General features: G+C 44.2%; 1 protein-coding gene across 5 annotated transcripts in view; it reads right to left on the reverse strand.

The window, feature by feature from the left end:
• Window positions 1-22,615, reverse strand: part of LOC125747881 (membrane-associated guanylate kinase, WW and PDZ domain-containing protein 3-like) — a 107,242-nt gene that overhangs the window by 33,753 nt on the left and 50,874 nt on the right. For all 5 annotated transcript variants that reach the window (XM_049023449.1, XM_049023447.1, XM_049023448.1 and 2 more), the window contains 2 exons: window positions 7,978-8,094; window positions 3,973-4,092 (listed from right to left, as the gene is read on the reverse strand). In XM_049023449.1, the coding sequence (XP_048879406.1) occupies window positions 3,973-4,092; window positions 7,978-8,094 (237 nt within the window). The remainder of the gene's footprint in view (window positions 1-3,972; window positions 4,093-7,977; window positions 8,095-22,615) is intronic.

Below are 22,615 nucleotides of genomic sequence, written 5' to 3' on the forward strand. Positions count from 1 at the left end.
CAGTGTGTTATTTTAAAGGAGGGACTTCAAGGACTTTCCCAAAGTCAGCATCTTCAAAGTTTCTTGTTTTTCTACCGATTCGTTGTCTGAAGTGGCCACATTTCACACTTCCTGATCGCAGGTGACTTCACTCTCCCACGAGTGGCAACCTTCATGAGGGACCAAGGCTCCCCTGCTGTCCTGGTCCCAGCATGCTAACACCTGTCAAACTGTGCAGAATCATGAACTCTCTCCAGTTATATCAAGCTGTGAAAAATAAACAATATTGTTCAGATGCCAAAGCTGCTAAGAAACAGAAGGTGTCCACACCTTCAAAGATGTGAATGAATGAGTTAATTAATCACAATAAATAAGGTGGTGTTAATCATCATTAAAGCTTCCCACAGAACCAAAGGCTTGCATCAGCCACTATTCCTACATACTACAATAAAATCCAGTTATAACAGACTTCAAGAGACCAGGCAGAACAGTCCGTTATATCAAGAGTTGCTGTAAGCCCAGAACATACCTACAGGACACCATTTACTCATGCCACACCCCAGCAGACACACTTGTGGTATAGATTATTATATTGTACATGTAGTAATCCAACTTTACCTGACCAGACGCGTGACTATTAATAATCCTACGTATCTGCGCTGGATATCACCGGCACGGCAGGCCCTTTGTAGGCGGGGCCCGAATATCCATTATAGCCGAACAAAACTACAGCTAAAAGCGGCCCTAGAGACCAAATTCCATTATATGCGCTAAATAATATGCTTCTTCTGCATGTTCTTAAAGGCGCACGGCCGGGACCAGCGGACCTCGTCCGTTATACACGATATTCCGTTATAAGCAAGTCCAATATAATGGGATTTTACTTTACATAATAGGTATACCGGTCCAAGCAGAGGTGTGGGCAGATACATGAAGTAAAAAACACCTCGTCTCCCCCCCACCCCCCTTGGTGGCACTACGGATTCCAAAAAGCATGTTAGTGCTTTTTATTTCTGTGTTGATGCCACTCTTGTCATTTTCCCCCCACCGACAGCTTCATTAGATTACTGCGGGTGCAGCAGTCGAGATAAAAGACTCATGCGCCTCTTTAATTTGCGCCTGTCCCCGGCCACAGGTGACATTAGCAGTGCTGCTAATGCGTGATTAATTACGCGCAGACAGTCGGCTCGCAGCCCATGACGAATGTACATTAGCACCACGGAGAGGAACAGAACAAGGCTCGTCAAAGCGGGGTCGTTATGTTGTTTGTCACTTTAATCTTCGAGAAATCAATGCGGCGTCAGAATTCTGAAATTGGCTTAGCATCCATCCCCTGGTGTTGTCACATATGCTAGCAGCTATGCGATGACTCTGCTCATAAATACATGATCCGACTGGTTTCTCATAGGCGCTCACACACATACATACACACACAGGTTTGTATTTATATCTTTGAGGGGACTCTCCATTCATTTCTATGGGGAAAACTCTAATCCCAACATGATGACATCAACCCCTACAAAACCCTAAACAAAAAAAAATATATATATATATGAGTTTTGGAATTTTAATTTTTTTGATTGCATTCACACATCTTTGTGGGGATCTGAAAAATGGTCCCCACAATGTCAAAATAACATGTTTTTATCACTTTGTGGGGGACAGTTGGTGCCCACAATGTAATATAAACAAAATCCACACACACACACACACACACACATGTCTGTGGCAACCACAGCCAAACTCACTAACATAAAGGAAATCCAGAAAAATAAGAAATGGAGAAAAGTGACACATAAAGGAAAACAGACAAATGCAAAGAATCACAATACCTGTGCATTTGTGCTTTAAAACGAGCACAAAGACCTATACTGAACCGTACATAGGCGACGTGGGCAGTCGTCTAGGGTGCCGTTTGAGTAGGGGAACGCAAAAAGCGAGTGAAAAAAATTAGGCTTCATTCTGTGACATTCCACATGTTTATATTAGTTTTAATATTTCAGCACTTTTCCTGTGAAACAGGTCGTGAGCTACCTAGTTTTCAGCAAGATTCCCTGTGCTACTGAAATGTTTTTTAATATACATGAATGGATGAAATAAATTTTCTGCTGCTCCTGGGGTAGACGAGGGCTCAGCGGAATCTCGCCTAGGGTGAGAGCCGGCCCTGTTACAGAGAGACAATCACAACATTCTTCCAGTGACGTGATACATCAGCCTGCATAATTTCTCTCATTACCAAGGCAATTGATCAGCAGTCCTGTTCCTATATATACATCAGGTAATAAAGCTCATCGCACCCGGATTGGATTGGCTACCTCGTCAGGGTTTAAACGTGGTCAGCTGATTGGATATGACAGCCCTTCTTTGACTGTGACGCCTGAGCCTACGGCGAGCTATTTGCTTGATAGATGCCATTTTCTATTTGTCATTCTGTGTTAGTTATACATGAGGCTGCTTTGTATAATTGGGCAGTGTTTAGCGTATTGCGCTAGGAAACTCTGCCCATGTGTGGGAAATTGCCCATAGCAGAAGAGAAATCATATCACTGCTGAGCTCCAGAGCGAGGCTCTTAACCCCAACTCCTACTGTATCTGCTCCCAAGGTCTCCTCACATGTTCACTGCTTTGGACCAATGTGCCTGTTAAATTAAACAATATAAATATTCTTATTTTTTAAATCAGAAAACTCAGGGACTAAAAAGCACCTAGTTACAGCAGCATGATGCTACCCCTCTCAGATTTCTGCTGGATCTCACAAGACATGTCAGATCAGTTTATGGATCTTGGCCTTTCTCTGCTGTATTGGGACTTTCTAAGGTACGGTTGAGTTTTTCATGCTTGTGATTAGGTTTTCCATAGTCGTGGTAGAGTCTTTCTTGGTTGTGATTAGGCATTTCTTGCCTCTGACTGGGTCCTTCTTAGCTGTGATTGGGTTTTTCTTGCCTGTGATTAGATTTTTCTTGACTGTAATTGGGTTTTTCCTCCGTTATGGTCTGTTAAACCTTGCTGACCCTTAAAGACTCTGAGTACCAGAGATATTTAAAATGTATGGCTCTGAGAGGTTATCTGAGATGTTTCATCTGGGCCAAGGATGTTACAGTATCCATTGGGTCCATTTTCTAACAGAGAGATATGAACTATAAAAGCATTGAAGAAATATAGCATTATCAATGTGCATAACTCATCTAGTGCGGTTCCCTCTTTACAGATACTTTGCAAGAAAAGTCTTCAGTTACCTATGACTTCATGAAACAGTAACAGAAATAGGGCAGACATGTTACAGGGTCCTGGAACTGCTTACCTCTGCTACATGACCAGTAAAAACATCAGAATCATTCTAACACTGCTCTTAGTAATGGTTTTAAGAACAAAGCAAAGTAGTACTTTCCTGACTCAAGTGAGGAAGAGACGTTAAAAGCCTAGAAGAGGTACATGATGAGAAAATATCATTTTTAAAGATTTTCATAGAATAGATGTTTTTCGATGTAGATCCTGCTGTTTCCTGGATGCATTATGTATATTTAATTACCAAATATAGGGGAAGAAATACACTCCCACTCTCCCACCGCCTAAGGAAGGAACACACAGCTATTACCGTGGCTCGATTATCTTGTCTCAATGAGAGATTGTGTAATTTCCTTCCGAACAACAGAAAACAAGTTATCGTTCTGGTGCAATATTCCTCTTTCTGTTGTGTCTCTTAACCAGCACCACTAGCCCTGAGTTGCGATCCTCAACACTAAATCGTCAAGTTTTCCCAAGGACCTGGACTCTCATCCATTCAAATGGCACATGGAGGTGCCAACATTTCCAGGAGGGACTTTATTAATAATCTGTGTGTTAGATATGATGAACACCTGGTTTAATGGGCTCATCAACACAAACACAATCTTTGCTACAGTTTCAAGTGGAAAATATGGGGGTCAAGGACTGGGAAAGTGTGAAGCTGAAACTAGGAGGCTGTCCAGAAAATGTTAGCAAAAATGGGCCATACCATCATAGGTGCCACTCTCTAGAAGCAGTCCGCTATCCTCTAGGACGTGGAACTCCCCTACACTGATGAAGCTGTAGTCTACTCCAGGCACTTCCCCATCTCTTGGCTGTCTTGTGGTACCTGTTAATCAAACACAGAGGTGTAGAAATCAGGAGCCAGTCATGTTGAGCTGAGGACAGGCCAGAGGCTGGAATGTCAAACCTGACCTTCACAGACCCAAAATATAGGCCTTTATGTGGGACTTAATGCTTGCAGCTTCAAATCCATAAAGGTCTTACTGCTACACTCTTGAGCTGGTACTCAACCTAAATTTCTCCATTGGAATAAATGTGATAGCTAAGTAACCCTTTTACAAACGACGCTGCAGGTCAATGGGTATAATCGTGTTTTTGTTCTTGCAGCTGTTCTAGATGCTTCACAAACTACACACTCATAAGTCCAACACCCAGTATCTTCCATTTACTACCCCTGTTTATGCATGCTTGTGTTACATCAGTGCTGTATTTGTAATCAGGAAATTGAGTAAGGTCCATGCGATCTTGTACTGAGCCAATGGTAGCTGGTTCTGAATCCTGTTTAGATCCTGCTCAATCATGGCTATTAGCCTTTGAGTGTAAAGCCCAGTGCTTGGTTTGGTTTGGAGATGAACTTCTAGATTTATGGGGCCTTAGTTTTTATATTATTTTCAGATTTTGTTTGGGGTTGCCAATATTGCCACCGAGTTTGCAAGTCTGGCATCTTGTTTCTGAGCTTCCGGGTGTCTTGTCTCAAGTTGTATGGCCCTGGTTAGCCGGTAGCATCTTGTTACCATGCTTGTGCACTACATGATCCAGAATTCCTCAGTTGATGTGCTGGGAAACCGGTGTCTTGTGTTTCAGTTTATTCTGGTTGTCTTGTGTTTTGTCTTTAAGACTCATTTCCTGCTTATCATCTCCTGATTCCTCTTCCTTTGTTTTTCGACGAGCTGCACTAGAGTCTCTTGCTGCTTACCTCCGCCCTGCGAGTTGCTGCCCAAAGACCACTAGGCTGAAGACCTGTCATTTTGGATGGGCAGCCTAGTTCAGGTTTTAGACTCCAGTCGTGAAAGCCAACAAATGTGTTTTCACAGAGCATTGTTGTGACAGCTTGTCACTACCTAATATAGCTAAAGTTGTTTTGTCTATGAAAATTCTCAGGTTCTAAAAACTGTTAATCTAGCACTACAGCACAGCACCAAAAAAATGATGTGAAAAAAACAAGCAAGGAAGATAGTTATTATGAAAAACAAATTGTTATGAAGAGCACCTATCAAGGCTGATACTGAACTTTTACCCTTTTTTGGCAATGAGTCTAGATATCTCTGACATTGCAAGATTTTGATATCTTTGAGAGAACATCACAGAAAGAAAGTAAAAGACAACTGATCAGCAGGCCAGATTAGGACAAACAAGTACTGTAGCTTCTTTGGGAGAATCATGCCTGAGTTCCGTCAGACTAAGATAGAATATCTCCGCAACTTTTCTATATATATATATATATATATATATATATATATATATATATATATATATATATATATATCAGAGATGACAGAGACACCTATTATTGAGAGTAACTGTCGAGTATCAGGCGTTTCTACTTCCACGCTGTGCCTAGTTTTGGAACTTCATGGATGGACTGTGAACATTTCCGAATGCTTAAATCTGCTTTTATACATTTATAGATAAAGCATAAAGTTAAGTGTGAAAGATCTAGCATGATACTCTGCAGGATATGCTTAAAAATCCAGAGTATGAAGGAGTAGGTGGAGTTTTAATTACGGGAAGCTTATAAAAAATCACATGATGGAACAGGGTCACCGCATGCTACAGAAATGGAGCCCTACATACAAATTAAACAATTTGAGTCGCTAGCACACAAACACACACACAATAATCCAGACAAGGCTGGCATTTTTAATTTAATATTTCTGACGTACTTTGCCCGGGGTGTTTATATGTGGGTGCAAAGGTCTTATGTGAGGAAATGTCCCGACACTCACAGTACGATATGAAAAAGATATGGAGACATTTCCAATAAACAAATATATTTCTTCATCTGCTTTTTTTATTAAACTAAAAAGGTTGAAAACATTTCAGTCGTTATCAGTGGGAAGTGCTACTGAAGACAGAACTGCAGACGTGTGCGTGAAAGAGAAAGAGAGAGGGAGAGGGAGACAGAGAGATAGAGAGGGCTGCATGAAGTATCCGGCAGTATTCAGGAGTACTTTCAGTCTGAATGCGACAATCAGCATCAGAACTCTGGGGGTCCTCTTTAAGTTATCGCACATTTGGTTATGGGAGAGATGGCCGGTTTAACCACGCCCCTGATCCTTCTTCAGCCAGCCCCGCTGAGCTTTTGTTAGCTTACTATAGAAGCAAAGTTATTCTCCCCCATAAAAAGCCATAACTAGCATAGAACAGGCACCTATTATGCAAAGAGTACAATGCAGTAATTTGGCTTTCAATGGCCAGGCACGTGGGATGGCACCAGTTTTCAGGTATTGCACCACTCATCGATGACAAGAGGTACTGCACCAGCCCTCAGTATCCTCAAAAGAATTTTTTTTCAGCAGCTGAATTTGGGATAGAAACAAAGACATCCTGAAACTGAATTATGCCGCAGGCTGTTTTTGATGGTATTCAGATGTGCTTGTTCATTGTCCAAACAGAGCTCTGAAATGCTCTTGTTGTTTTGTATGTGACTTGCTGAGGAGAGTCAGTAGCTTTGTGGTTCTCCGATTCCAGGCCTGTGCCACAGCCTACCCCAAGGCCGCAAACCAGGGATGCTTCATTCCCCTTTTAAATCCTTCAACGCCACCTCTGCCTGTCCGACTTCATGCTCTGCCAGGGCCTGTGACAGATTGGACCGGACAAAAGCAACCATCGCGGCCCTGCTATGAAAGACATCCTTGAGGACAAACCTCCCCTTGAGCAGAACCTACACCAATAGTCCCTTAGCAAAAGCAAAACTGAAAACCCTGCATTTAAAACTGTGAGATTAACAAGTACAGGTCTAAGAAATGTAGGCCTTGTCTCTAAAAACCACATTAACTCAGAGAAAAGCATCAGTTTATACAACATTTGTCTGATCCAAAGTACCTTTTTTTTAACTGTCTGACAACTCAAACATAAAACCCCACAGCTGATAGGCTGAGTCCTTGCAAAATAAACACCACCTAATTGTAATTCCACCATTCAAGTCGGCCTTTACAATGTTCTTTGCGGCATCCAGCTCAAGATAGCCGACGAAAGGTGCAGTAAACACTCATGGAAGGAGAAGCATCTTAAACCAACTAGCACTGTGGCCAGTTAGCTGGTTAACGTGCCTGAGACACCAGCCTCAGACTTGGTTGTTTTTCTTTGGGCCTGAAAGTCACAAATAAACAAAAGTGTACGAAGAGCCGAAATAGCAAATGAGGTACATCTACATAATGCCTTTAATAGAGAACGGCATGGCTTGCTCTCTGCCTTTTTAAAAGGCAAATAAATTGAATGTGGCTCACTGGCTTCTATGGAAACACAGGGGGGAAGGGGGTGGGGTGAATTTCCTATGACGGAAAGACACACAGACACATAGAGAACAATGAGAGCAGGGTGGGGAACAGAGAGCGAACATGGAGAGGGTGGGGGTAAAATGGGGGAAAGGTGTTTTTACTTTGTACTGCCAATACTGCTCCGTTAAGATGAAGGCTTAGGGTGGAGATTATACTTAGACACAGCACTGAGGGGAATAAACACTGCTTTTGAATGCATCTACTGTTATACCATGTTTAAAGGCATTAAATGTGGTTTCACATGCCTGGGATACCTGTCCAATGGTTGACTTCAGATCAGTATTAAATAACTGGTTGTTCAATATCCACCAATGAGAAACCAGCAAAAATTGAAATGGACAAAACATAAAAATTGCTATGAGATATCCCAGGGTGATGGATACTGGGGTTCAAATGAAGGACGAGGTATTCCAGGAGAAGGTGTCACTCACAGGGGATCGTGCGCAGGTACAGGTTGTCCCGAATAGTCTGCTGCAGCTTGTGGTCCAGAGAGCCCTTCTGGAACTGAAGGCTGAGGTAATGGCGTAAGTCCGTGTTCAGCACCTTCCCTGAGAACACACACACACACACATTTGTTTATTTGTTTTGAGGGGACCTCTTATCAACTCTCGATGTCATGTAGCCGATGATGTCTTTCATGCCACATCTGACAGTGATAACTAACAAACACATTTCAGTGTCTTAAAACCATGCGTTTGTGAGGCTTTTTACTCTCCGTCTCTGAACAGTGTTTTCTTATCATCTGTCCCTACAGAAAGGAACGAACTCAGATTCCCATCATTTTACATTTTACCTAAACATCGGCTGAAGTGTCAGTCAGACAGGAGGGAAGGTTCACTAAATGGTATCATTGTCCACAAAGATTTCCGAAACGGTCACTGAGTCACATACAGCCCGGGCTCCCATTTCAACAGAGTGCTGAAGCTACTAAGGACACCAGCAAACCACAGTCCCTGACAGGAAGGACACCTGTAACCGAAGGGAACCCAGGTGGCCCCCAACATCTGCGTGAAAATGCCACAAATTATGAAAACGGAGGAATTGTTCTCTCCATCAATAAAGCGACAAGCCAAATGGACTGAATCTTCAGTCTTTCTCTTATGTCTGGGCGGGATTGAGGTGCGAAGCCAAACTAGCGACCTCACAGCGAGAAGCATCGTAATCGGCAAATGCACCTCAGCCAGGTGCCCAGCGTGGTCTCCGATCAGCAACTCCAGCAAGATGCCTCATTCTATTAAAAACCCAGAGACGGTAAAAGGCCCGTGGGACAGAAAGTTACCCATGTGTTATTAAAAAGAAAAAAAAAAACCTTTTTCAACAACATCAGGTGATGAGAACCGTAACATGACAGAGACTTTAGTCCAGTTACTTCAGGAACGGATCTGGACAAACTCACGTGAAAACAAACAGACCTGTGGTAAGACTGCCTGTCAAAAAAGTGCCTGTTTCACATGTACTGAGAAGAAACAGATGGAGACAAGTACAAATGTATATTGGCTTCACCATTTAGCTGCGGTTTCCATAGATCTGGACCCTTGATCCACAATGACTAACCACAAAGAGACAAGGAGGACAATTTAAGGATCTTTGTGTGGTTTAATTTTGCCCAGATTTATTTTCCCTGTCTGATAGGGACAGTAGCTGGTTGAGGACTCTAGAGAGAAATAGACACATATCAAGTAAGCACATGGTCTCCAAGCAATAGCCCATCGTTTGTCCACCAAAGAGATGAATCAGCTTCTATGTCAGAGATTAAAGACGTGGGGATTGACCCAGCTCTCACTTAGCTTCATCTAACTCTCTTGCTTGTTTGTGCTGTCATTTATTGGCTCAATGGCCATCCATGACACATCCGTCCATATTCCATAACTGCATATTAAGTATAGGGTCACAGTGGCTTAAAAGATAGAAAGCCTGATAAATTGTAAGTTTCACATAAACTCTGCAGATGCTTATTACCCGTAAAAGCATTTGTCCATTTTCTATGTCTCTTCATCCAATGCAATGGGACCTTGAAGTCTAATCTAGGCAACGTGAGGCACAAAACATGGGCAGGCCCTGGGTGCGATAGCAGTCCATAACTCAAAAGTCACAAAAATTGTGCTTAATTAAGAGACACACAATTGCAGGAGTCACACCCAAAACTGTGGTGGTGTGAGCCTACAGTGCGGCTCCTTGAACCACTATGTTATGACTCCCCGAGCTACATATAGGTACCTGACCCATATCTTGCAAAACTACTATTCTGTTTTTACCGAATTTGGTTTAATCTCAACAGTTACGCTGGATGACAGCCCACCAAACCCAAACATCTGGGCCGCGAGGCACTTCTGTGCTCAGGAACAACTGACTGATTAATCTCCCCACTCCTACATCTCTCTCACCTGCCGCTCCCAGGTGTACCAAGCTTTTTCTGTGACCTCTCCTGCTGAGAAACATTAGTAAGGGTGTCAAGCTACAGGGACGCCTCGTTCTGAGTTTACCCCGTGATGAGCGAGCCCAACCCGTACCATATATCAGGGCTGGGAACACTGCGACCTTCATCGTGCCCCATCATCCATACAAAGTTTGGAAGGGGACCAAAGCAGCTGTGATTGTGAGCATGGAGCACGCTTCAGGAGGAACATTTGGAGATGTTCACCTTGGGTTCCCCTCTCTCTCATTGAATACCACGATTCTCAGGCCCTGAAGACCCCAAAAGAATCATCCCGCAAATCCAACTGTAATCCCAAAATCCCTTAAAATTAACGTCTTACTCACAATATCAAGCAGTCATCAATTGAGGCCAATAATCAAAAAAATAAGCATCTTAAGGCTACAGCAGTAAGCATCCATTTCACCTTCTCGCATCCAGCCTTTCCTTTGGCTTTATCTCTTAGTAGTATTTCATCCAAGCTGGCCCCTTGCTGAAAGTGACTGCTAAGACATTCACAATGACTAATGCCACTTTTGAGTCCCTCCCAACTGGCAGTGCTAAAAAAACCCAGCCTGGATTCCGTATTTTAGCACATATAATGGCATTAAAGCGCTGCAGACATTTGTCACATTTCAGAGGGAGATCAAAAGGCCCAGGGCCCTTTCCATCAAGTAAATCCCTCACTCTGGTCCAGGGGAATGCACACAAATGACTGGCTGGCTCTCCAGCAGTCAGGCCTGGGAAGCTGAGTGCATCAGGACGCGCACGCTGACGCGGGGTGGCAGTACCAGGACATTAAGGTGGCATATCTAGGAGGGCAGGCTCTGGCTGCACAGCCCCTCTTCCTCTGCCTTTGCCTTAAACCCTCACAAAACTGCCACGCTGATTCAATTTCGAGGCTAATTGTGACGTCAAACCCAGGTGAGCACAGCTGCAGCTCCTAAGGTGCACATGGTGTGCTAGGTGGGTCTCAGCTTCCAGTCACTCTATCAGTGCAAACATTTCATATAAATCTATTCATCCAGTGTTTTTAGTGAAATGCATTTGCTAAATGACCTTTATTCTTTTATTAAATGACTTTGACTTTTATCAACTGCGATGGGTTGGTGCCCCATCCTGGGTTATTTCATGCCTTGCGCCTGTAGCTTCTGCAATAAGCTCCGGACCCCCGCGACCCTGAATAGTAAAAAGTGGGTGCAGAAAATAGATGGATGGATTTATTAGATGACTTTTATTATTGTTCAGAACATTTTTATAAAGACAGCACAGCTGCCCTGCAGTGAATTGGCATCCAGTCTACGACAGCGTTTCTCAGTCTGGTCCTCGGAGACCCCCAGACAGTCCACATTTTTGCTCCCTGCCAAACAGTTGATGGATTGGAGCAAAAATGTGGACTGCGTGGGGGTCCCTGAGGACCGGGTTGATAAACAGTGGTCTAGAACATCCCCCTGCCTTGTGCCCTGTGCTTCTCTGTACAGGCAAAACGTAGTACTACAGTCCTTCTGTTTCATTTTCTGTAACCACATGTTCGGGGTCACATGGGGTCTGGAGCTTATGGGCAAAAGGCAAGGAACAAACCAGGACATCAACCACGGGGAGAACATGCACACTCCACACACATGGAGCCATGGTGGAGACTTGAACCCTGGTCCCAGAGGTGTGAGGCAACAGCCGCCCAATCTGTTACATTTTGTCGAGAAGAAACTGTTTATCTGACAACAGGGGAATCAGATAATGGTTTATGTTGGCTCAATGCTTCTTCCATGGCGCCTGTAACGCTCTCATTTTCTTAAACCCTTTAATACTGTGCTGTTCCAGGCAAATTGGCTTAATAACTGGCTCATGTTAAGATTCACTTTCTCAGCCATTAAACTATGTAACTCACTGGCCTACAACCTGGAGGCTTTCATCACTCCCTCCCCCCCCCCCCCCCCCCGCGCCCCCGCGCCCCCAGGAAGACTCCAGCACAGAGGGCAGAGGATCCAGCTTCACTACAGACGCTCTCGTATGCTTCCGCTCCTTACAGAAATACCGCTCCCTCTCTCTTTACTTCCTCTCGCTCGCTCTCTCTGTGCTGCCATATTATAAAAATGATTTCAATACTTAAAAAAAAAAAAAACTCTCAGAGAAATAAGGATGGTTTCTGTGAGGTGGATGAGGAGGAAAAGGGGGAGGATCTGAAGTATTTTGAAAATGTCTGGGTTTTCAGAGCCACCGTTAAAGATTTAAGGAAACACTCTTGTGTGAATAGAGCATATGTCCCTTTTTTTTATTAATAAAGATTACTTAAAATGTCAGAAAAGAAATCCCACACTGAGAACTTTTGCATTGATCAACTTCTTGAAAGAACCCTGGTGTAAGTGAAACTGTCAGACAGACAGCTGACTTTTCCTCATGATACGCTACACAGCCGAAGTGCAGCACAGACTCTGTGGTAGAAGCCAAAATCCTTGCCTGACTGTTCTGACCCCAACCAACAGAACAGCTGATGCTGCACTCTGTACAACATCTGTGCATCTGACCTCTTGCTACCATTTTGCCAGACAGAGTGCTTCTAATGCCAGGACATGCCCACTGAGGAATCCACTCCTTCATGCAAGAGTAGACCCAGATAAACAATGGGAAAAATACAGAAAAAAAGACCCATCTACAAGCAGTTGGGGAGAAGGTATCCTGGGGATATGAGCAGTTAGAATATTATGATAGAGCAAAGCATTCTGGGAGAAACATAGATCAAAACATTATATCGTCATGGGAGATACTCGTACACAGCTCAGAATATCAAAGCAGAGCAAAGCATGCTCAGCTCAAAACTTTGGCCTTTTGCTTCATCTGCGCTCTGCCCCACAGATTTCTCAACACTAATTCAGGGTCTTTCAACTTTATAGGATCTCAAAAAGCAGAAATAGCACACTTTCTGACATTTATCACAGTCCTATTGTGCTGATGTTTTGTATGGAGCACGACTTTCCAGAAGCATTTCCTTCCTGCCTTGCAGGGATCTATTTGGATGAGCTACCTGTCACTCCACCATTATTTTCTTTTGTCTGGCAGATATTTGTTCCGGTGGAGTAACACAGAAAAGCCTTTTTGAAGGGGGAGGGTAGAGGAGCTGTTTGAAGACTAGGGGTGTTTATCAATACCAAGAATGCAAAGAGCCTACTTGTGTTCTCGGCAAGAGTGTTTTGGTAACTTTTTCCCAAGAACAAATTGGAGAAGTGAAGAATTGTGGGATTGTTCTTGTTGAGAAGGATGCAACCAATGGGACTGGACAAGTACGACATCCAGGGATTTTTGTACTTCTATTCTTCAGAATGGGAACTGTACTTCAGCAATGTAAGATGACGTCTAATGGGTGCATGAGAACACAAGATCAGTCAAGTACATATATCGATAAACACCCCAGACATTAGACACAGTGGCAGACATGGTTCTTTGTGACACTCTTATCATGGTTGGACACTTGTACTCTTTTTAATCAGGAAAAACTGAAATGTTATTTATGTAAATGCCAAGTATTGCCATATACAGAAATATACACATCTCAAAAAATATGAAAATATTTTTGATTCAGTAAGACAGTTCAGAAATTGAAAAAAAAGGACAGACATGCACACAAATACACACGTGCTCGAGATCATGTACACGCATACACACGTGCTCAAGATCATGCACACGCATACACACGTGCTTGAGATCATGTAAACGCATACACACGTGTTCGAGATCATGCACACGCATACACACCTGCTCGAGATCATGTACACGCATACACACGTGCTCGAGATCATGTACACGCATACACACGTGCTCGAGATCATGTACATGCATACACACCTGCTCGAGATCATGTACACGCATACACACGTGCTCGAGATCATGTACACGCATACACACATGCTCGAGATCATATACACGCATACACACCTGCTCGAGATCATGCACATGCATACACACCTCCTCGAGATCATGTACACGCATACACATGTGCTCGAGATCATGTACCCACATACACACTTGTTCGAGATCATGTACACGCATACACACTTGTTCGAGATCATGTACACGCATACACACTTATTCGAGATCATGCATCATATACTGTACAAACATGCTCGAGATCAAACTCTCTTGACTTGAAAGTCGTGGCTAGTCTTGCTGTTATCTGTCAAGACACTGGGAGTGGAGAGAGGGGATCATGCGGTTTTCAAAGCACAATAGCTCACACTCTCTAAGGTGCCATTCTGCTCTGGGTTCATCAAGGAGCTGATATTGGTATGAATCTCCATAAAAGAAAGCTCTGTATTTTTGTGATGCATGTCTGGTACACTCACTTAATTGCGCAAAAAATAAAGTAAAAAACAAGACGAGATAAAACTACAGCTGCCACCAGCAGAGAGAGGCAGACGGTGCTGGTCAAACTGACCTGATTTTTTGAGAATTTTCTTGACCTCATGCAGACTCACAAACTACACATTTAGACATATTTAAGAGTTAGAACTGCCTAATTGGGACACTGAAATGTCTGGAAACAGGAGGTTCCATGTCCCTCACCTTCATCACCTAGGTGATGAAGCCACAAGCTGACACATCTGCTGAAGGTTAGAGCAGAAGCAAAGCCTAAGAACAGTACACTCGTCATTTCTGGTCCGGCTCTTTAGTGCTGGGCCTCACAGAGTCCACTAGCCTTTAATTAGTGTTCAAACCCATTAAAAATGTACTGGCTTCAGATTTTACCTGCCTTTTAATTTCTTCTAGTACTCAACAGCAGGTGTTTAGTAATAGTAAAATGTTCTTTTACTATTTCTATAATAATACTCAGGTACCTGAGTGTGTCAACCACTTATTATCTCATTATGTTATCTACGGAATCACATTTATTCCCATTCTGATTGATATTATTCACATCCTCACATCCACATATTATTATTATTATTATTATTATTATTAATAATAATAATAATTATTATTATTCCATCTGTGCTCCCACTGTCATCAGCAGAGTTTCCACAGATTGAGATTTGGTACAATATCCCTCACAATTAGAGAGAATCAGCGGCAGCTGCCGTGTTGTTTTTGTATCCGATATTTCCGCCGCATACGAATGAGCGCAACACGGCCAGGCGATTCTTTCTCTCTCACAGGCCTCTGCTGCCTCAGCTTTCATTTACGCCTTTACCCTTCACAGGGCTGATCTGCTTTGTTTAACAGCAAGTTTCCAGATCTTTCCGCAGACTGCGACAGTATGTGGCGGATGGGGGAAGAAAATAAACTGACAGCTGGATTCCCCCCCTACCCCCCTACCCCCCCCCCCGCCTTCCATCTTCTTTAGCGGGAGGTGAGAAATTTAATCTAAAATCTCATCGACGGACAGTTTCATTCAAGTCGTGGCTCCCGTCCAGGGAGGGTCAATTAAACTTCCAATGAGACTGACAGTCTTACTTTGCACAGGCCCCTCTGAAAAAACAGCCCAGGTTCCCTGGACCTTGGATAGGAGGGGGCTATTTAACAAGCTCATTAGCACCAGGTAAAACAAGCAGCAGGTAGACGAACAAGCGAAAGTCTGCTAATGTGAGGCTTTTGGGTACATTTAGAAACCCCCATTTAGTCACATCTCCACCAAGTCCACACCGTATGCACGATACGGCCATTTAGCTGAGGTAATGAACTAAACATTTTTCTTTAATCGATGGTCAAACCAGTGGAAGACAATGGTCGCTCATAAAGTGGAGTTTAACAAAACTGGAAAATTATCTGATAGGATTGGTGGTAAAATCCCCAAATTTACTGAGGCTGACTCAGAGCTTGGGCGGGGGCATTGCAAGTTGTGAGAATGCCTGTCGTATCCTCAAGAAAGGTAATTAACCTGAATTGCCTCAACCAGAAAATGATTCGGCAATGCATCCGGGGGTGTGGGGGGGGGGGGGGGGGGGGGGGGGGTGGGGGGGCGGGGTGGTTTCTGGCAGGAAAAACAAGCAAAAAAAAAAAAAGATGGCAATCAAGAAGATAATCCCTACTGTGTCACGGCTGCCAGTTGGTTTGAAATCACATGCCTAGGGCCAGCAGACATCAGAGAAGTTGAGGAGCTGAGTCCCAGAAGGGATGCCTGTTCTTGCATCCTTCAAGGAAGTGCTTTCCCAGATACATCAACGTGTACAAATGAATACGGAGTAAAATGTCACCCCAAGTAGCAGTAGATGAGAACATCCAGAGCATGAAGAATGAGGCTGAAGATGGGGTCCAGCTGAACACTGACCCCGCAGAGAGAAATCAGCCTAAGGGGGCTCGCTGGCCCAGGATCAGGTCTCAGGGAAGAAGGCAAAGATCCAACAGTCTGCAGCAGTATCCAGGTAAACAAATAACATCTGATGCAGAGTGTACAGGCAGCATCTTTCCTAGAATGACAAAGATCAGCTTCCAGGATTTGAACTTGTTGTTCACCACACCATAAAGTGAGACTTCTGGGACTCTTGAAGAAGGAGGAATGAGACCTAGCAATGAAATTAACCCTTGGACTATAGAGGTAAAGATTTGGTGCTGCAGGCCTACGACTGCAATGGTGAAATCTGCTTCCCCATTCGGATTAGGAGGGCAGGCTTAGACACGGGTTATTGCAAATCATGGACCTAAAGAGTGATGCAATTATCTTCAACTGTTGAATGTGTAGACAACTGAGGAAATCTATAGAGAGCATTTTCTAGGGGTTCGGCTGAGATACCACAGAATATGATATGACAGGAGGCTTCTGCTTATCAGAGCGATGCACCACACGATTTGGGAAAATTCTATGCTTGTGCTGCCGACATAAAGGTGTTCCACGGAGAAGCCAGCGTGACTGAAGGTTTCTGCCGAGACTCGAAAGCCTCATTTTTTTTCTGTAGAAAGCTCCCTAGCCCCACGCCTTTTTTTTTCTTGTGCAAAAATAGCTCCAGAAAAGACGAGTTGTAGGACTATGAGGCAAAGGATAATTTACGGAGGATGGAGTGTGTTGGCTGAGGTAAAATTTAGCCAGATCATGAAGGAGATCCAGGGACCTTCTAACCTCTGAGAGCATATTTAGGGTCATGGGCCTCACCAACATGTCACACTAGGAACAAATGGGAAACTAATGAAAAACTGACCTCAAGGGATGTGAACACAGAATATCTGCTGGTTTAAGGCACTGAAACTCGAAGGCAGTTGATTTGATATAACTTTAGGTAGGACACTTCATCAACCATCCTGAAATGGAAAGTCAAAAGAATCCTCTATGGAGCTATGCTACACACCTTTGCCAGTTTGCCTTTGTTGCTTCAGATGAATATCTACCAATCAGCAGACTACACTGACTACAAACAGCAGCTTCCTTTCAAGTCCATTCACTCCACTGGCTTTCTTCTGGAAAACCACATCTGAATTTCTTGCTGGCCTCACAAGCACGTGCTCTTTCATCTGAGAATGCAGCAAGAAAACATGTCCAAAGGCTCCTCGAATCCTTACAAAGACCAGTAAACACATCCATAGAACGTGTAACATTGTAGTGCATGGTGTCATGATTACAAGGCTCTAGGAGTATGGTTCTTTTGAAAGTCAAACTTATGCTTCATATGGCTACATGACATTTCTTTGAAGACTGCTCCAACTACTGTGGGAACAAAAAAAAAAAAACCCAAGTGAAGAATATCAATTAAAGCTTAATTGCATATCCTGGATTTGGGTTTAATTTCAACAGACATTTAAAGCGGAGAGGCTGGAAGGTTTATGTGCGACAATGAGAAATTTAATCCGCTGTGAGTGAACTGTGCCGAAACACACACAGGCTGGCGAGGTAATCGACTTTGCTGGAATGCTTAAAAACGGGATTTGTTCTGAAGGAGTCCTTAAAGGGCTTGCTGGGGGGGGGGGCGGGGGGGGGAATCCCACTTAGGGTGAGCCTTGAGGAATAGATGGGAGGGTGTAGACTCCTATGGACCACAAAACTGAAAGCACCCCAGCTAGGAGCCAGTGTTTGGAGGAGAAACCCCCCACATTGTTGAAGCCTGATCTTTTCAATTCAATTTTCAATTCAATTCTATTTTATTTGCATAGTGTACTTCCACAACATTACATTGTCTCAAAGTGCTTTACATTTTCCCAGCCCAAGCCCACAGCGAGCAAGCTAGAGGCGACAGTGGCAGGGAAAAACTCCCTAGGAGGAAGAAACCTTCGGAGAAACCAGACTCAAAGGGGGAGCCCATCCTCCAGGGGCTGGCCGAGGAAGTCAAATGAAGAAGATCCTAATTTACGTAATCCAAAATTTAAGATTTGAGTGTTAATTCAGCAGGAAGGTGATAGTACGTAGGTGCTGGTGCTGCTTCTGACAGTAGGATGAACAGTTGTCTCCTTTGCTCTTATCTGAACTACTCCTATTATCCGTAACTATTAGCCGTACTCTTTGACTGTAAGGATTGCTCTGGGAGGGACAGTGAACAGAATCATGTGACATGGAGGAACAAAAATAGTGGCAAAACATGAAATCAAAAGACAGCCTAAAGCAATGTATCCAAACCTAGTGCATGGGGACCCTCAGACAGTCCATATTTTTGTTTCCTCCAAGTTCCCTGACAGATAGCTCACATTTTTGCTCCTTCCCAGCTCCCCGACAGTCCAGAGCAAAAACGTAGCGTGGACGCGGGTCCCTGTGGACTGGGTTGGGAAACACTGGCCTAGAAGACACAGCCAAGAAAAAATGTCCCTAGAATAAAAATTTGCTAGTGGGGAAATGCCTTCGTCATTTGATTTGCCCCGCAAAGGTATGTCCCTGTCTCCTGCCCCCACCTTACAGTCACGTATTCATACTGTACCCTAATACTGGGGGTGTTTTAGGTTCAGGATCTGTACTGAGGATCACATTAGCAAGTCTGTATAACGTAAGCCGGAGAACAGCTTTCAGCTGGCGGAAAACATTTAGGAGATGTGGCAACACAGGTGTCATGAGGTGCGGTGAGGGAGAGTGAGGTGTCAGTTGAACCTCCACACCCAGGGAGCCGAGTGACGTAAGAGTGAAGCACTTGGCTCAAGCATGCGGATCATTAGCGCCTCAAATTACGCCATGGAATGCACAATCAGTGCAGCTCCCCCAGGTCCACTGCTAGCCCATAATTCAGCACTGAACTCTGTACCCAGCAGGATCCAATAGGATCCAGCCAGCAGTGTGTGATGCTGTTGTACCTCCCTGGAGCTGCCGCTTTGCTACTGAATAATTAACGGCTTTGGAAGACGACGCGCAACACACTACAGGCCCACTAACCACCTTAGACTGAAAGCTGCATATCAATTGCATATTGCGGGAAGCTACTCAGCCTGTGCTGACTATTTCATAGTGTGTATTCAAGTTGTACCACTGAGATCTCTCTCACATTGCTCACACTTCCTGTTACCCCTCAGTCAGTCATCATTCTGCCACCACGTCTCTCTTCTTGTTAGCTTTTACCCCTCAGTCATTGATCATTCTGCCCCATGTCTCTCCTCCCGTTAGCCTTTACCCCTCAATCAGTCATCATTCTGTCCCGCGTATCTTTTCTTGTTAGCTTTTACCCCCCAGTCAGTCATCATTCCGCCCCTGGGTCTCTCTTCCTGTTAGCTTTTACCTCCCTGTCAGTCATCATTCAGCCCTCGGGTCTCTCTTACTGTTAGCTTTTACCCCCCTGTCAGTAATCATTCCACCCCCGGGTCTCTCTTCCTGTTAGTTCTTACCCCCCAGTCAGTCATCATTCCGCCCCTGTGTCTCTCTTCCTGTTAGCTTTTACCCCTCAGTTAGTCATCATTCCACCCCCGGGTCTCTCTTCCTGTTAGTTCTTACCCCTCAGTCAGTAATCATTCTGTCCCTGTGTCTCTCTTCCTGTTAGTTCTTACCCCTCAGTCAGTAATCATTCTGTCCCTGTGTCTCTCTTCCTGTTAGCTTTTACCCCTCAGTTAGTCATCATTCCACCCCCAGGTCCCTCTTCCTGTTAGTTCTTACCCCTCAGTCAGTAATCATTCTGTCCCTGTGTCTCTCTTCCTGTTAGTTCTTACCCCTCAGTCAGTAATCATTCTGTCCCTGTGTCTCTCTTCCTGTTAGCTTTTACCCCCCAGTCAGTCATCATTCCACCCCAGGGTCTCTCTTCCTGTTAGCTTTTACCCCCCAGTCAGTCATCATTCCACCCCAAGGTCTCTCTTCCTGTTTGTTCTTACCCCCCAGTCAGTAATCATTCTGTCCCTGTGTCTCTCTTCCTGTTACCTTTTACCCCCCAGTCAGTCATCATTCCGCCCCTGGGTCTCTCTTCCTGTTAGCTTTTACCCCACAGTCAGTCATCATTCCACCCCCGGGTCTCTCTTCCTGTTAGTTCTTACCCCCCAGTCAGTCATCATTCTGTCCCTGTGTCTCTCTTCCTGTTCGCTTTTACCCCTCAGTCAGCGACCAGTGATTAGTTCTTGCTGCGTGTCTTAATTAAAGTACAACCTTGAACATGACATCCAACCAGTAATTCACACAGAAGTAGAGCCTCAATTTGTAAACCTACACAACAGCTTCTGTATTTCTCTCTTTGCTTTCCCGATGACATGCAAACAGAGTAACCAGCCTTGAAGACCATTCCAGCTTTACAAAAAGCCAGACAAAAAAATGCCATCAGCTTGCAACCACTCTCCTTTTTGTCATGGGTGAGCCTGTGTGCACTTTGATGAAGAAACAAACTTCTAACAAAGTGCAAGATCAGAAGCCAAAATAAAATCCAGTTTTTCCAGGTTCCTCACAGATCACCCATAGTTCAGAATCTGGGGAAGTAAGCTAGGCCCTGATATGGAAAAAACTATTTTATATTTTTTTGCAGAGCAATCTCAAGGACTATGTTGCTGATTACTGAGAAGTGTGTAGTGGGATAGGGTATATTATAGGATAAACACACAGTGAAACAGATATGTAATTGTGCAGACATCTTGAAATATGAATCTTATGGGATATGGGAGAGCTACATTTTGGGATAGTCAAACAGTGTGATAATCAATAGCTGTGAAATAATATTGTGGGACAGACATGAGGGAATGGGTGCACCATGGTTTACCAATTCAAGTTGTACACAGAGCATGTAATGAGAAAAGCTAGACTGGAAAAAGTCAACAAATCTTAAATTTTACATCAGTGATCTCATACTAATCAATAATAATTTGAGTATTTATACTGGTCAGCCTTTATGATTATTTATTATTTTGTTATTAAGTATGTTACTTTACATAGTGATCTGAATTTCATATTGTGCTATTATAAGCTCTGGGACCCGGGTTCGAGTCTCCGCCTCGGTCACATGTGTGTGGAGTTTGCATGTCCCCATGTCGTTGTGGGGTTTCCTCCGGGTACTCCGGTTTCCCCCCAAAGTACAAAAACATGCTGAGGCTAATTGGACTTCCTAAATTGCCCGTAGGTGTGCATGTGTGAGTGAATGGTGTGTGAGTGTGCCCTGTGATGGGCTGGCCCCCCATCCTGGGTTGTTCCCTGCCTCGTGCCCATTGCTTCCGGGATAGGCTCCGGACCCCCCGCGACCCAGTAGGATAAGCGGTTTGGAAAATGGATGGATGGATGTAGGCTAGGGGCGGCATGGTGGTGCAGTGGTTAGCACTGTTGCCTCACACCTCTGGGACCCGGGTTCAAGTCTCCACCTGGGTTACATGTGTGTGGAGTTTGTATGCTCTCCCCATGTGGTTGTGGGGTTTCCTCCAGGTACTCTGGTTTCCCCCCACAGTCCAAAGACATGCTGAGGCTGATTGGACTTGCTAAATTGCCCATAGGTGTGCATGTGCATGTGCATGTGCTGGGTTGTTCCCTGCCTCATGCCCACTGCTTCCGGGATAGGCTCCGAACCCCCCGCGATCCAGTAGGATAAGCTGGATGGATGGATGGAGGTTGTAGGCTAATCATTATAAATAGACCATAGGTTAGCTAGTGCTTCTTGAGCCCAGTTCAGAGGTGACACCACAATCCTCTTCTACAGACAAAGTAATCTAGTTCAGTGTTTCTCAAACCAGTCCCTGGGGACCCCCAAACGCTCCACGTTTTCTGGGAGCTGGGAGGGAGCAAAAACACAGACTGCCTGGGGGTCCCCAAGGAGCAGGTTGGGGAAATACTGCTCTAATTTATGGTCCCTTAACCTTGAGGCAGCATCCACATGAATCTGGAATGACTCTTCTCTCTCATGCAGCCGCATTTTCTTTTACTTTGTTACTTCGTCTTTTGATCCTCTCAATAAACTGCCTTAGACTTTGAATGGCTTGTGAGTTCATTCTTCAACAAGACAACTGTCGTTTCAAGATTCGTGGAACATCAACAACCTTTTGATAAGCTGATGAAACCGCGCTCACAGCAGAAAATGAAGACGCTTAAGGAAAGTCAACAAACTGAAAAGGACTATGACTAACGGTGAAGAAAATAAAGGTTATGGCACAAGATTGGCAGCTTACTTTAGTGTTGATGGTGAAGACATGGAGATTATAGACAAATTTAGCCTCCTTGGATTAATCATCAACAACAAAGGATCCAGCAGTCAATAAATATGGCGCAGACTGACACTTGGCAGAGCTGCATTGAAAGAGCTAGAAAAAATCGTCAGTGCTGACATCTCTAAGAACAAAGATCAGAACGGTTCAGAATATGGCATTTTATC

The sequence above is a fragment of the Brienomyrus brachyistius genome, chromosome 8 (genome assembly GCF_023856365.1).
Source record: "Brienomyrus brachyistius isolate T26 chromosome 8, BBRACH_0.4, whole genome shotgun sequence".
NCBI lineage: Eukaryota > Metazoa > Chordata > Actinopteri > Osteoglossiformes > Mormyridae > Brienomyrus > Brienomyrus brachyistius.